Raw genomic sequence first — 14276 nt, forward strand, 5'->3', positions numbered from 1 at the left:
TGTGTTTGAACATGTGTGTTGTACAATATATTTATTGCCTATAGCAGTGTGTGCACTTCCTCTGACACACTGAGTTATAGTAAGTTATATGTGGGTGACATTTGAATCTACTTTGCTTTGGAAATGGTAAAAAAAACAAAACAATTAGCAAGACAAACTTTGAATTAAATCTTTCATAAATACAGCTTGTTTTACATTATTCATAGTTTGCTAAAATAAAAAGGCAATAAATGAGAAAAAAAAATTCTGTTGTTTCATCATCTTACAGAGACTGATCTGTAAGACTGATCATCTGAGCAATTCTGGAGCTTTGTTTTGTCATCTCTCTGGAAATATTACTGGCTTGTTTTTTTATAGGATTGTTTATTTGGAAGTACTGTCGCTTTATTAGCAACTTCTAAGTAAAATACACTACCATTTAAAAGTTTGGAGTCAGCAAGTTGATCAAAAGTACAGAAGAGAATTAGGGCCAAGCAATAATAAAAAAATAAAACCATCTCGAGATTAAAGTTGTTAAATTTCAAGAAAAAACTTGTTAAATTTCGAGAAAAAAGTCAAAATAAAATGTTGAGAATAAACTCGTTAAATTACAAGAAAAAGTTGTTAAATTTCGAGAAAAAAATCGTTAAATTTCGAGAAAAAGGTCAAAATAAAATGTTGAGAATAAACTCGGTAAATTACGAGAAAAAGTTGTTAAATTTCGAGAAAAAAGTCGAGATAAAATGTTGAGAATAAAGTCATTAAATTACGAGAAAAAAGTTGTTAAATTACGAGAACAAATTAGTTAAATTACGAGAATAAATTCGTTAATTTAATGACTTTATTCTCAACATTTTATCTCGACTTTTTTCTCGAAATTTAACTAAATTTTTCTCATAATTTAACGAATTTGTTCTCGTAATTTAACAACTTTTTTCTCGTAATTTAATGACTTTATTCCCAACATTTTATCTCAACTTTTTTCACGAAATGTAAAATTTTTCTCATAATTTAACGAATTTGTTCTCATAATTTAACAACTTTTTTCTCGTAATTTAATGAGTTTATTCTCAACATTTTATCTCGACATTTTTCTTGAAATTTAACAACTTTAATCTCGAGATGGTTTTATTTTTTATTATTGCTTGGCCCTAATCCTCTTCCGTACAAAAGTGACAGTAAATGCATTTATAAAGTTACAAAATATGTTTCAAACAAAGTTCTTTTTTTTTTTGTTCATCATCAAAAAAAATCAAAGAAAAAAAAAAAATCTTGAAATTAATGTATCATGATTTTCACAAAAGATGTGTAGCAAAACTGTTTTCAACATTGATAATAATAAGAAATGTGTCTTGAGCACCAAATTAGCATATTATAATGATTTCTGAAGGATCATGTGATACTGAAGACTGGAGTAATGATGCTGAAAATTCAGCTTTGCAATCACAGAAATAAATTATATTTTAAAATATATTAAAATAGTAAACAGTTATTTTAAATTTAGAAATAATATTGTTTACACTGTACAGTACATGCAACCTTGCTGAGCATAAGGGACTTCTTTAAAAACATTTTTTAAAAAAACCTTACCGGCACAAACTTTTGAATAGAAATTCAGTATTTTTTTCTAAAGAATAATTTCATTAGAAGTCAAGTGTTTACATAGGAGACCTGTGCACCACCTTAACCTGAAGTCAGAACAGGCTAAAGGACTGAGTTTGGTGGACACAGCTTGAAAACAGCTGACAGCTCATGGAGGAATAACAACTAAATTTTAAAAAACAGTAAGTCCAATCTTTTACAAAAGACACAGTAGTCAGAATAGGTTGAAGGGCTGTAACCCGAAAGCTCTAGAAGTTAGAGTTAGAAATTTTGGTTTCAGGTCAGAGATTCTGAAAGAATGCAAACACAAATTTATGCAATGATTTCAAGCTAACATAAAGGAGAGAAATGACTCAACAACACCGGTAATCCACGGAGAGAAAGAGATGAGCAGAAAAAGCAGGAAGGTAACATGAAGGAAATGTTTTGGGGGGAAGTGTCCCCTGGTTCATGCATCTACCCAGAGGCGGCACACGGGGTGAAAAAGGGTGTGCAGAAAGGATTTACAGTGTATTGTGAAGCAGCCTTCAGAATCACTTAAGCTGAGTTGGCCTGGCTGTGTGGCAGCCTAACCGGCCCTGAATGGTGCTTTTCATAGTACTGCCACATGTCTCCTCTCTTTGTCTGACAGAGCTATTAAAGCAGAGCCTAAGGACGCCGTGACAGCCATGTTTCCATCTGAGTTACTGTGTGTGCGTCTTAGGTGTTTGTGCGAAAGTTTGTGTTAATCGGAGTGCGTGTGACCAAGAAAATAATGTTCCATTTTGCCTCTGAAATTATGTGTAATGAGCGTGTGTGTGTGTGTGTGCATGTTTGCCTGGTCACCCAGACACTTCAAGTGCACCAGATGTATGTGTTTAGTTATTCTATACTCTACCCAAAGGTTTTAGGGCTTAAGGGTATTATTAAAATAAGTACTGCTCCATATAAACCTGTGCGTGCATGCTCGCAAAAATGGAAACACACCGTCGAAAGAGATGTTATACAGATGAAAAGATAATGTTATGGGTATGATAAGATTTCAGACATCAGGAACTTAGAAATTTATGAAAATGAGAGTATTTATATTGGTTGCTATGCCCCAGGGCGGCATGGTACTGGAACAGGGTGGTCGGAAAGGCAGAGGGAAAACAGGGAACTTCACTGCTCCTCCAAATATTCATTCATGCAAAACCTGTTAAAATGGTTGCAAACATTCTCAATTCCTGAGGTAAAGGTTAACGTAGGGCATTGGAAGTGTTAGCTTTGGGTCTAAAAAGGCTTATATTCAATAGTAATAAAAAATAACCAAATACAGTTGGTAATAACTGAGCACCGAACAAACTTTTGAATATACAGTACATTCAGAAATATAAAGTATCCTCAATGGCTTTTGGAATTTGTGACAAAGAGGTGATGGAATACCTGTAGGTTCTAAAGCAGGTTAAATTTCTTACACGACTTTACAATTCACTCCTTAGTTTTTCATGAATGCTGTGATGGAGTGCAGTAGAAGCTGTCAGCGTATACATATAGCATATATACCAGGGGTGGCTAATGTCGGTCCTGGAGAGCCACAGTCCTGCAGAGTTCAGCTCCAACCCAAATCAAACACACCTGAACAAGCTAATCAAGGTCTGAAGGGTTGCTAGAAAGCTATAGGCAGGTGATTTTTTATCAGGGTTGGAGCTAAACTCTGCAGGACTGAGGCTCTCCAGGAACGGAGTTCGCCACCCTTGATTAATACTAAACGGTATACATTTTTTTCAACTACACTGTTGGACATTGGTGATATTTGAAATCAGTAGGTGTCTGTGTATCACAACTGACACGCAACAAAATGCTTCACGAAAAATAAAGCGCAGTTGATGAACGAACAACAAGGAAGCACCAAAAATTAACGTACAGTACACAAGAGTAAATACAAACAAGAGTTTGTTGTTAATCACCCACAGCACAGCAGCTCCAGACAATCAAACCCAGTTTTACTCACAGAAGTGGAATCAAAGCAGCCTCTGCACCTGTTTTCGGGCCTTCCCGTTTAGCTCTCTCCATCTCTCGTTCTGCATTTTTTTTCTTATTTTCAAATCTCCCTCTTGCTCATTCTATTTGCACAACCATCATACACCCCCTAATGCTGATTGGTTAGACGTTTGTTGTTGGTATCGGCCCGAATAACTGCCAAACAGTGTAGTTGAAACAATGGATACCTGTGCTAGATCTGTGTTTTGGCTCTGTGACAAACTGCATATGTTCCTCTATTGCAAGTTGCTTTGGTTGGATAAGAGTGTCTGCCTAAATGCATATATGTAAATGTGAATAGCAAATATGTTTGAACGTAATTGTACAAACCCGATTCCAATAAAGTAGGGATACTGTACAAATGATATACACTGATGTGGAAGTTTCAAATTTCAATATTTTATTCAGAATACAACATAGATGACATATCAAAAGTGAGAAAATGTATCATTTTAAGGGAAAAATAAGTTGATTTTAAATTTCATGGCATCAACACATCTCAAAAAAGTTGGGACAAGGCCATGTTTACCACTGTGTGGCATCTCTTCTTTTTATAACAGTCTACAAACGTCTGGGGACTGAGGAGACAAGTTGCTCAAGTTTAGGAATAGGAATGTTGTCCCATTCTTGTCTAATACAGGCTTCTAGTTGCTCAACTGTCTTAGGTCTTCTTTGTCACATCTTCCTCTTTATGATGCGCCAAATGTTTTCTATGGGTGAAAGATCTGGACTGCAGGCTGGCCATTTCAGTACCCGGATCCTTCTTCTACGCAGCCATGATGTAGTTGATGCAGTATGTGGTCTGGCATTGTCATGTTGGAAAATGCAAGGTCTTCCCTGAAAGAGACGACGTCTGGATGGGAGCATATGTTGTTCTAGAACTTGGATATACCTTTCAGCATTGATGGTGCCTTTCCAGATGTGTAAGCTGCCCATGTCACACACACTCATGCAACCCCATACCATCAGAGACGCAGGCTTCTGAACTGAGCGCTGATAACAACTTGGGTTGTCCTTGTCCTCTTTAGTCCGGATGACATGGTGTCCCAGTTTACCAAAAAGAACTTTTGATTCGTCTGACCACAGAACAGTTTTCCACTTTGCCACAGTCCATTTTAAATGAGCCTTGGCCCAGAGAAAACGCCTGCGCTTCTGGATCATGTTTAGATATGGCTTATTTTTTGACCTGTAGAGTTTTAGCCGGCAACGGCGAATGGCACGGTGGATTGTGTTCATGACAATGTTTTCTGGAAGTATTCCTGAGCCCATGTTGTGATTTCCATTACAGTAGCATTCCTGTATGTGATGCAGTGCCGTCTAAAGGCCCCAAGATCACGGGCATCCAGTATGGTTTTCCGGCCTTGACCCTTACACACAGAGATTGTTCCAGATTCTCTGAATCTTTGGATGATATTATGCACTGTAGATGATGATAACTTCAAACTCTTTGCAATTTTTCTCTGAGAAACTCCTTTCTGATATTGCTCCACTATTTTTTACCACAGCATTGGGGGAATTGGTGATCCTCTGCCCATCTTGACTTCTGAGAGACACTGCCACTCTGAGAGGCTCTTCTTATACCCAATCATGTTGCCAATTGACCTAATAAGTTGCAAATTGGTTCTCCAGCTGTTCCTTATATGTACATTTAACTTTTCCGGCCTCTTATTGCTACCTGTCCCAACTTTTTTGGAATGTGTAGCTCTCATGAAATCCAAAATGAGCCAATATTTGGCATGACATTTCAAAATGTCTCACTTTCAACATTTGATATGTTATCTATATTCTATTGTGAATAAAATATAAGTTTATGAGATTTGCGAATTATTGCATTCCTTTTTTATTCACAATTTGTACAGTGTCCCAACTTTTTTGGAATCGGGTTTGTATTTAGCATCCACACTATCACATCAATAAAACACCAATGCTGGCCTTCTTAACCAGGAAGTTGGATAGACTTAAAGGGACTTTTCAATGCAAGTATATATTTATAACTGAATTCATTTTGGTTTTGGGCATCTCTTGTTCACTAAGAAGTGTGCTGTATTCCTTCACTGTCTGCACATTTAAGCAGAGTCAAAGCATTCTTTCATATAACCTCCAGCATATTTGCATGGTCTGAAGAAAATGAAGCCACCAACCAATATTCCATTTTATGAGCAACCACAGTTTCTTTTTCTCCTCTCAAAACTACTGATGCGTTTTGGATCTCAACTGCTAAGACCGAAAAATTGGCAAAATTGTTGAACTGTTGTCCTCCGGAGTGTCTGAAGGTTTGGCAAAGACAATCACGGTGCGGGCCTATGTGCATGACAGTTCTCACAAAGAATAGAATAGAATAGAATAGAATAGAATAGAATAGAATAGAATAGAATAGAATAGAATAGAATAGAATAGAATAGAATAGAACCTAAATTGGAAAAACAGTTAAAACAGTTTTCAAACTTTTTGATACCAAGGACCTCAAAATATGATGATCCCTTTGTGATGGAACTTATCCAAAAATTATACTGCACACACTGAAAAAAAAATCTGTGGAAATATAAAGAAAAAATATTGATATGGTTACTGTACTAAAGACAATTAATTATTAATTAATAAGCAAATTATTTAAATCTGGTAAATGTTTTCTTTGTATTGAGCTGAGAGTGTCTCTCTTTTTCTATCCACTATTAATGTTAGATGAATAAACCTGAAAGAGACTGAAGACTTTTTCAAAGCGCTTTTCACAAAAATATTGCTCCAAAGCAGTCGTTTTGTAAAATCTTTCTCTTTTCTCTTAAATATTTTCCAGACCCTCTAGCACCCCTTTGTGGATCCAAGACCCCAGTCTGAAAATCCCTGAATTAGACGACCTCAAAATAGTGAAGCACATCTCTTCATCATTACAGAGGAAAAAGTGTGATCAATAGCTCTCTCCTCTTCATCTTTTCTCTCTCCCTACTGAAAGCAACAGGACAAGCATATAGAAAGTCTGCATCTTCAAAATTTCATTAGAGAAAAACTGATTGAATACACATTTTCGTCTCTCTCTCTTTCTCTTCCTTACACTCATTCTTTTTCTTTCTGTTCTTGACATTTGGCAATGAGTGGAAATGCACTGGGAATCTTTTAACAGCCCTATTTACTTTGGCTCTGGTGAGAGAGAAAATTTGGGTTTTTGATCATCTGGTTTTAATGTTTTTTAATAAAATAAATATCTTTGTTTGCAAAAAAAAAAAAGAAACCTCTATGTCTTGGCAAGAGCATGGAAAGAGTACTACATTTAGAGTGTGATATAAACAAGAAGTTGTATCAAAGGATTTTGCTTAGTCCTAGCCTGGTGTAATGTAGTCTTAAGGACTAGAACCAAAAAGCCCTGAAGATGTGGAGATCATTTGACTACAACTAAATTGGACCACATTAAGACCTGCATGACATCCAAGAGCAGATGGGCCTAAAAAGATGACAAAACACACCTTCCTCCTATATGCTTGCTTCTCTTTTCTCTGTCCCTCATTCATGATCTGACTATTCTCTGTTGGAAATCCCTGAACTAAAAAGTGCAGAAAGAAGGATAGTTTGAATCCATTAAGTCTCATTGATCTTAACACAAAACAGGATTCATCTCTGTGGAGGAATTGTGTTCTGCAACCAATCTGAAGCGCAACAAAGAAAACTTGAGGGTAAGACAAATATGAGGGTAAATTGGCTTTGCCTCCGAAATATATTAAAAAAAAAAAAAAAAAAAAAAACAATAAAAATAAAATAAATGGGTCTGTCACCCTAAGTTCCTGCAGTCAGTCACATGTACAAAAATCCTTCGTTGAGTTAGAAATGTTGAGTAACCACTTACAAAGCCAGCTAGATCTCCCACTTGCATATATCTTTCCTGTGATTAGAGGCATCCGTTAACCTAATTAGACTCGTGTAAATATAATTTGGAAATACACTTTATTGTCAGAAGTATATGGACTCCAGAACACCACACCCTTATGAGCCTGTTTGGACTTTGTGTAGGCCAGTCATGTTCTTTCACGACAAACTCAGTAAACCATTTTGGTAACACTTTAGAATACTGATCCCTGAATAACTACACAGGAACAAATGACTAATGCATTATTAACACTCTAGTAACTACTATTAACTAATAAGAAACTGATTAATGAATTAGTAAGTAATAGTGCTCAGTTGAATGTGATAGTTCACTATTTGCTAATCAGTAACTACTGTTTTTTCATACCTCCCAGAGAACTACTGAGAACTAAGGTTCATAGTTAACATGAATAATGCATAATGTATAATTAATTCTAAAGTAAAGGTCATGGTAACCCACTAGTAATGACTAAAGTATTATCAAATCCTTCAGAAGGAATCACTAATTTATTTGGATCAGTATTTTAAAGTGAGAACTACTGGAGTCATTGTAAACTTTTGAGGTTTTTGTAAAGTACTGGATAGTAATAACTCAAGAGTTACTATATAATTCTAAAGGAACTACTACTTATTTGGATCAGTATTCTAAAGTAAAGATCATGGTGACCCACTAGTAATTACTTAAGTGTTACCAAATACATCAGAAGGAATTACTGTACAAAACTGTACAAAAACCTCAAAAGTTTCCAATGACTCCAGTAGTTACTAGAGAGTTATCATGTGTTTCACTTTAGAATACTGATCCAAATAATGAGTAATTCCTTCTGAAGGATGTAGTAACACTTTAGTAGTTCTCAGTAGTTCTCTGGGAGGTATGAAAAAACAGTAGTTACTGATTAGCTTATAGTGAACTACCACCTTCAACTGAGCACTATTACTTACTAATTCATTAATCAGAGTTTCTTCTTAGTTAATAGTAGTTACTAGAGTGTTAATAATGCATTACTCATTTGTTTCTGTGTAGTTATTCATTAATGAAGGATCAGTATTCTAAAGTGTTACCACCATTTCTATATGGACCTCATTTTGTGCAGAGAGGCATTATCATGCTAGAGACGAAAAGGGCCTAAGACAGCTGAATGCTTGATTTTACGCACTTAACAGCCAAATCAATTCCTTTAAAGAGGGTATGCACAGTGTACTTTACATTATAGTGTCCGCATTACACATATTATGCAAATACAATGACTTAAAATAGCAATTCTTACAGGGAAGAAAAATGCTTACAGGTTAAATAACAGTTAAATGAATACGTTGCTCAAAACTTATTATTAAACTTATTATCAAAACTTGTTATTATTTACTAAAAATAAATCCACTAAAAATCATTTGTGGTGTGTAATTGAAATAAAGCTGAAATGAAATATAATTATTAGATGAGAAACATAAACTTAAGTAAACAATAAGCCCCAATAAGCCATAGTTTACAGTTAATTTATAAATTATAAAGCTGTTATAAATTCACTGAAACCATGGCTTCACAGGGCTTATTGCTTTTATAAAATGGTTACCTCACAATACAAATATTAAAGGCAAAAAATATGTATGCAACTTTCATGAAGTAAAATCATTAAAAGCCTTCCTTCCACAGAAAAAACAAGTCCCTGACCATGAACAGCAACAGAAGTTATTTATTATGCCATTAGATGGCGGCAAAGATTGTCTTTATGAGCGAATCACTCAGTCGCAAAGACTTTTTTGATATTGAAACTTGTTGTGAACTCGGAACAAGACACAAATGCTTTGACTAGGGCTGTCAGTGTCAGCAGAGCACAGGAAAACCCATTAAATATTAAAAGGACAAGATCGCAGCGGACATTCAAACGGATTTTTTATTATGACCATAGGACTGAGCTGAAGGAAAATGCTAAATCTGAATGCAGGTAATGCACTCGGTCACTCGATATCTCTCTCACAATATTCTTCTACATAATGCATTAAACTTCAATGAACAAAATCAATTGAAAACAAACATCTATTTATGTTGCTAAAAGTGGTTGCTAAGACACTCAGCAGTCAGATGTATGTTTTCGGGAATTTTACAATGGCTTTGATTGTGGCTCAACCAATCAGAATCAAGGTCCAGAACTATCCATTTTATAAAGAAAAATTAGAAATGCTGCCTTAGCAACTAATAGAAATATAAGTTCAGTCATGAAACTAACAGTCACTGATTGGTTCTTTCAGTACTGCAACACCAACCAATCAGAGGTATTTCCTAATCCACGTAGCTTTATACTACGGCGGGTTCTATCATCTTGCAGCAGCAGCCTTTCCTTTGTTGTTGAATAAGCTGAACAAATTATGTATTTGCTCAGCAGCAGCAGTAGCAGCGTAGCAGATCAAGTCTATGTACATTCCATGCTCCATGCCAATAAATGCTGGTTGAAATCTATTCACTCTGAGAGTTGTCATGACTGAAATAAATGTAAGTTAAATTTAAGTAAAACACCTAAAACTGAAATAAAATAAATTAAGCTATTTCGAAATATTAAAAAAACTATAATAAACTAATAAATTAATAAAAAAATAAAAAAAATAAATAAATGACATCTCTTAACATCCTTAAAGTAAGATACAATAAAGTGAGAAGCACAGTGGCTTAGTGACAATAAGACTTGTTTCAAGAGAATGCATCTTGACATCTATTTTGTCATTTTTTTAAATATAAATCTTTATGGAAATGTCAGATCTTGGTCTGGGTGATGTCACTTGTCCATGTATCATTGCATCGTCATACACCAAGAACATGCAGCACAGAACACAAACCACATTGACTTTGTCACAGCCATTCTGACTGAATAAGGATGACATACCATAAGCCACAAACACATTAAAGAGACAAATTAAAAAAAAATCTAATATTATTTTCCCACTTGAATTATCCACTCAATGAGCTTCAGTCAGGATGAAATGAAGGTTGCAGAGAAATGGAAAGAGATGGTAAAAGGGGTGATGATGTCATACGTACATGGACGCTGGACTGAGAAGGCGATATGTTAATAATGGCAGAGCTGGTGCCGTCTGCCTGTTATAAACCAGAAGCATTGGTTAGTTGGTTAACATTAGTAAACACACTTCATTTGCTAATCAACACACTTTCAAAAACATCCAATCATAGTAAAAGGAGCATTCATTGTGTCTAAGAAAGCCTAATCTTTCAATTTCATTATTCCAAGTCTAAAGCAAAACAGTGTTTTAGGTTTTAATGGTAAATGTTACAGGTTGTAATTGGAATGTACACCTCGTTCCAAATTATAATGCAAGTGACATATCAGTAAGATTTCAGTAGAATAAACATTCAGATTTGAGTTTTTCTAAGAAAATGTATGTTTCTTTATCCATGTTTTTTTAGATAATGGGTATCAATCTCAGACAAAATTGTTTGCCAGGTCTATGGAAACCCTACTTAGAGGTTGTTCCACATTATTAAGCAAGTCACAGTTCTCATGCAATATGGGGAGGAAGAAAGATCTTTCTGAAGATGAAAAGCACAAAATGGTGCAATGTTGTGCAAAAGGCATGAAAACAACTATTATTGTGTGAAACTGAATGGAGATTATCAAATTATCATAAGATTTGTGAGTGATTTAGAGCACAGCAGAACTCGGTCAGATTAAGGACAGCTATAAAAAAAGCCAGTGTTGAGCAACAAACAGGTATTTGAAGCTCCTGGTGTCTCCGGAGTCTCAAGAAGCTCTCCATGCAGGCTGGCAGTTGTGCGTAAAGATACATTTTACATTTACAGTGCGTGTAGAAATACATTTTCAAACAGTTTTATTGCTGTGGTGTTTCTTTGCAGCATGGGATAGTGCATTGTATTTCAGAAGGCACTATCCTCCTTTTTATATCATAGCTCAAAATGGCCGGTTATGAACTTCACATATCTTGAAAAAGTCATTTTAATATCCTCAGAGACCCTAAAGGGACCTTCCATCTCACTTCCCAATATTCCAGCCCAAATCATCACCCGCCAGCTCCTTGCAGACGCTGCAGTCTTGTTGGAACGTGGTGGCCATTCACCAACCATCCAGAAATCCATCCATCCAGACCATCTATTGCAGTACAGCATTAGTCAGTGAATAAAACTAACTTAAAAAATGCGTCTTCGTGTATTTCTACACCCACTGTTAATGTATCTCTTTGTGAGGTTTGGTTAGTAGTGGCTAAAATTCATCTTCACGCAACTGCCAGTCTGCATGGAGAGCTTCTTGAGACTCCAGGGACACCAGCAGTGTTTTAATACAATTAATAATGACAGGAACTTTCATTAATAAGCCTTTATCTGACCGAGTTCTGCTGTGCTCTAATCACTCACAAATCTTATGATAATTTGATAATCTCCATTCAGTTTTCACAAAATATTAGTTGTTTTCATGCCTTTTGCACAACATTGCACCATTTCATGCTTTTCATCTTCAGAAAGATCTTTCTTCCTCCCCATATTGCATGAGAACTGTGACTTGCTTAATAATGTGGAACAACCTCTAAATAGAGTTTCCATAGACCTGGCAAATTATTTTGTCTGAGATTGATACCAGTTATCTAAAAAGACAAGGATAAATAAACAAACATTTTCTTAGAAAAACTAAAATCTAAATGTTTATTCTACTGAAATCTTACTGATATGTCACTTGCATAATAATTTGGAACGCAGTGTATAATATTAAATAACCTTATCAAGACAAATCTAACTGAACTACACATTATACCACTCTAACAGTCAACAGTTCAATCCTGGCCGCAGTAATGATGAGACTTTTTTTATAGCATTATGAGAAATGACATGAAAACAGAGCAAGACATTAGATCAGCTGCATATATGGATGAAGTAAGATGACAGCATATATTACGGAGCAGACAGTGGATTGGATCGCCAGGTCTGGAACTCCCAGACTAAGATGCAACAGAGAGCGTCAATGAGGTACAGATGGCAACCCTACCGAACGCTCAGACTTGAACCTGCGGTTAGTGAACTCAGACAGGACTGTGTTTCTAGCTGATAGATAAATCATTACAAAGGTCAGGGCCATGAAATGTGATTCCCCGATGAAGAATGACACCCCAAGATTGTTGTTTTTCCTGGATAGGGCTCAAAAGTGTCCCCCCCCCTCCCAATAATAGCTTTAACAGATCAGGGGCCTCTACAGTAGGATGAGTTCATGCTGCAATGTATGCGCTAACGCTAATTAGCTGCAGACACAACATGCATTTATATTTCGCAGTGTTGCGCCTCCCAACATTAAATTAAAGATTTTTTTCTATGGGAACGTGTTGCAGCGAAAGTGCCACGCCAGCCATTAAACAACACTGGTGAAAATGCAATATGCAGAACAATGGAATAAAATAATTAAATTCTGAGGAGAGAGCTCTCTAAGGAGTAACAATAAGCTAGGATAACAGTATATTTTTCATTTTAAAGGCATTTGTCCCTGTACGTATTATGAAATGTGTTGTAATAAATAATATGCTCAGGGCAAACATTTAATATAATTCAAGTGCAAATGTTATTACATCTATGTCAACATATGCTCCCCTCAAAAGGATAATATATCATGCAAAACATAACAACAGCAGTTCTGCTGTTACACGGAGAATATACATGGAAGCTCTATTGTAGTTTGTTAAAGTCTGGGGTCAAAATATAAGTTAACGTGTGTGTTTAAGCAAAGATAAAACAAAATAAAGAAAAAGGTAGCATTAATTGGTCCCACTTTAAATTAGGTGACCTTAATTAATATGTATTTACATCAAAAAATAAGTTCAGTGTACTTATTGTGTTTATATTGTATTGCAAAACTGCTGTTGAGGTGGGATACAGGTATAGGTTTGGTGATATAGATTTTAGGGTGGGCTAAGGTGTAAGTGAGGAATCAACAGTGTAATTATAAATGTAATTACAGAAATTAATTACAGATGTAATTATATGCAGGTATTTTTAAAATAATGTAAAAACATGTATGTACGCAATAAGTGCATTGTATCAAATAATTAATTTAAATGTAAGTACATTGTAGTTATATAAAGTGGGATCCATTCATTTAAAAGTAATAATAATATTCTGTTTCTTTTCATTTAGTTTAATGTTAATGTATTAATTTATTTTAATAATTATTAATTGATCATTAATATTAAGCTAAATGAACAAAAACAGAATATGCATTATGTTTAGGAAAGATGTACCCATAAAAAAAGTTTATACCGCAGGAAAAAAAATATTAATAATAATAATAATATGACATTAACTGTATTTTGTTTTTCCTGAAAGAGCCAAGTTTTCTCATAATTGTCCAATAAAGCTGATTCTTAAGAATTTAATAATGTCAAAGGTACTATTTCATTTTACACGAAACCATTTTCTCCTCATAATACCACATGCACATGTTTAATATTTTCTGCATAATTAATTAGCACAGCTACATATATTTTGTGATAGGTTAGATGGCAAAAAATAAGTGACACACCTATCTCTATTAGAGCTATTTAGTGAGCCTAAAACTATTAAAAACATCTTTGTTAATTGAAATAAAGCTGAAATAATGTAATATAGTAATCTAATCCAAAAATGTCTAGTGACAAAAACGCATTTTATGCAGAGTGCAGAAATTTTACACCCCATCCTGATGAGCCTGGGAGATCGCATTACCTCATGCACTGCATCTGTCACATGCTAATCATGCTGAAGCATTCCTGATTCCGCTGTATATTGATGCACATGGTGCGGGTGATTACAATGCTATGGTAGGCTTGTGTTACAAACAGCAGAGCCGTGCCAGAGC

The 14276-nt window shown here is 35.2% G+C and overlaps 1 protein-coding gene across 10 annotated transcripts in view; it reads right to left on the reverse strand.

Annotated features, from left to right (window-relative positions):
• The window catches only part of dysf (dysferlin, limb girdle muscular dystrophy 2B (autosomal recessive)), a 104853-nt gene that overhangs the window by 25830 nt on the left and 64747 nt on the right, over positions 1 to 14276 (reverse strand). For 6 of the 10 annotated variants that reach the window (XM_067401635.1, XM_067401629.1, XM_067401630.1 and 3 more), the window contains one exon: positions 10469 to 10525. The exons of the other annotated variants lie outside the window; for them this stretch is intronic. In XM_067401635.1, coding sequence (XP_067257736.1) covers positions 10469 to 10525 — 57 coding nt within the window. The remainder of the gene's footprint in view (positions 1 to 10468; positions 10526 to 14276) is intronic. 10 annotated transcript variants of the gene reach the window in all.

The sequence above is a fragment of the Chanodichthys erythropterus genome, chromosome 11, assembly GCF_024489055.1.
Source record: "Chanodichthys erythropterus isolate Z2021 chromosome 11, ASM2448905v1, whole genome shotgun sequence".
Lineage (NCBI taxonomy): Eukaryota > Metazoa > Chordata > Actinopteri > Cypriniformes > Xenocyprididae > Chanodichthys > Chanodichthys erythropterus.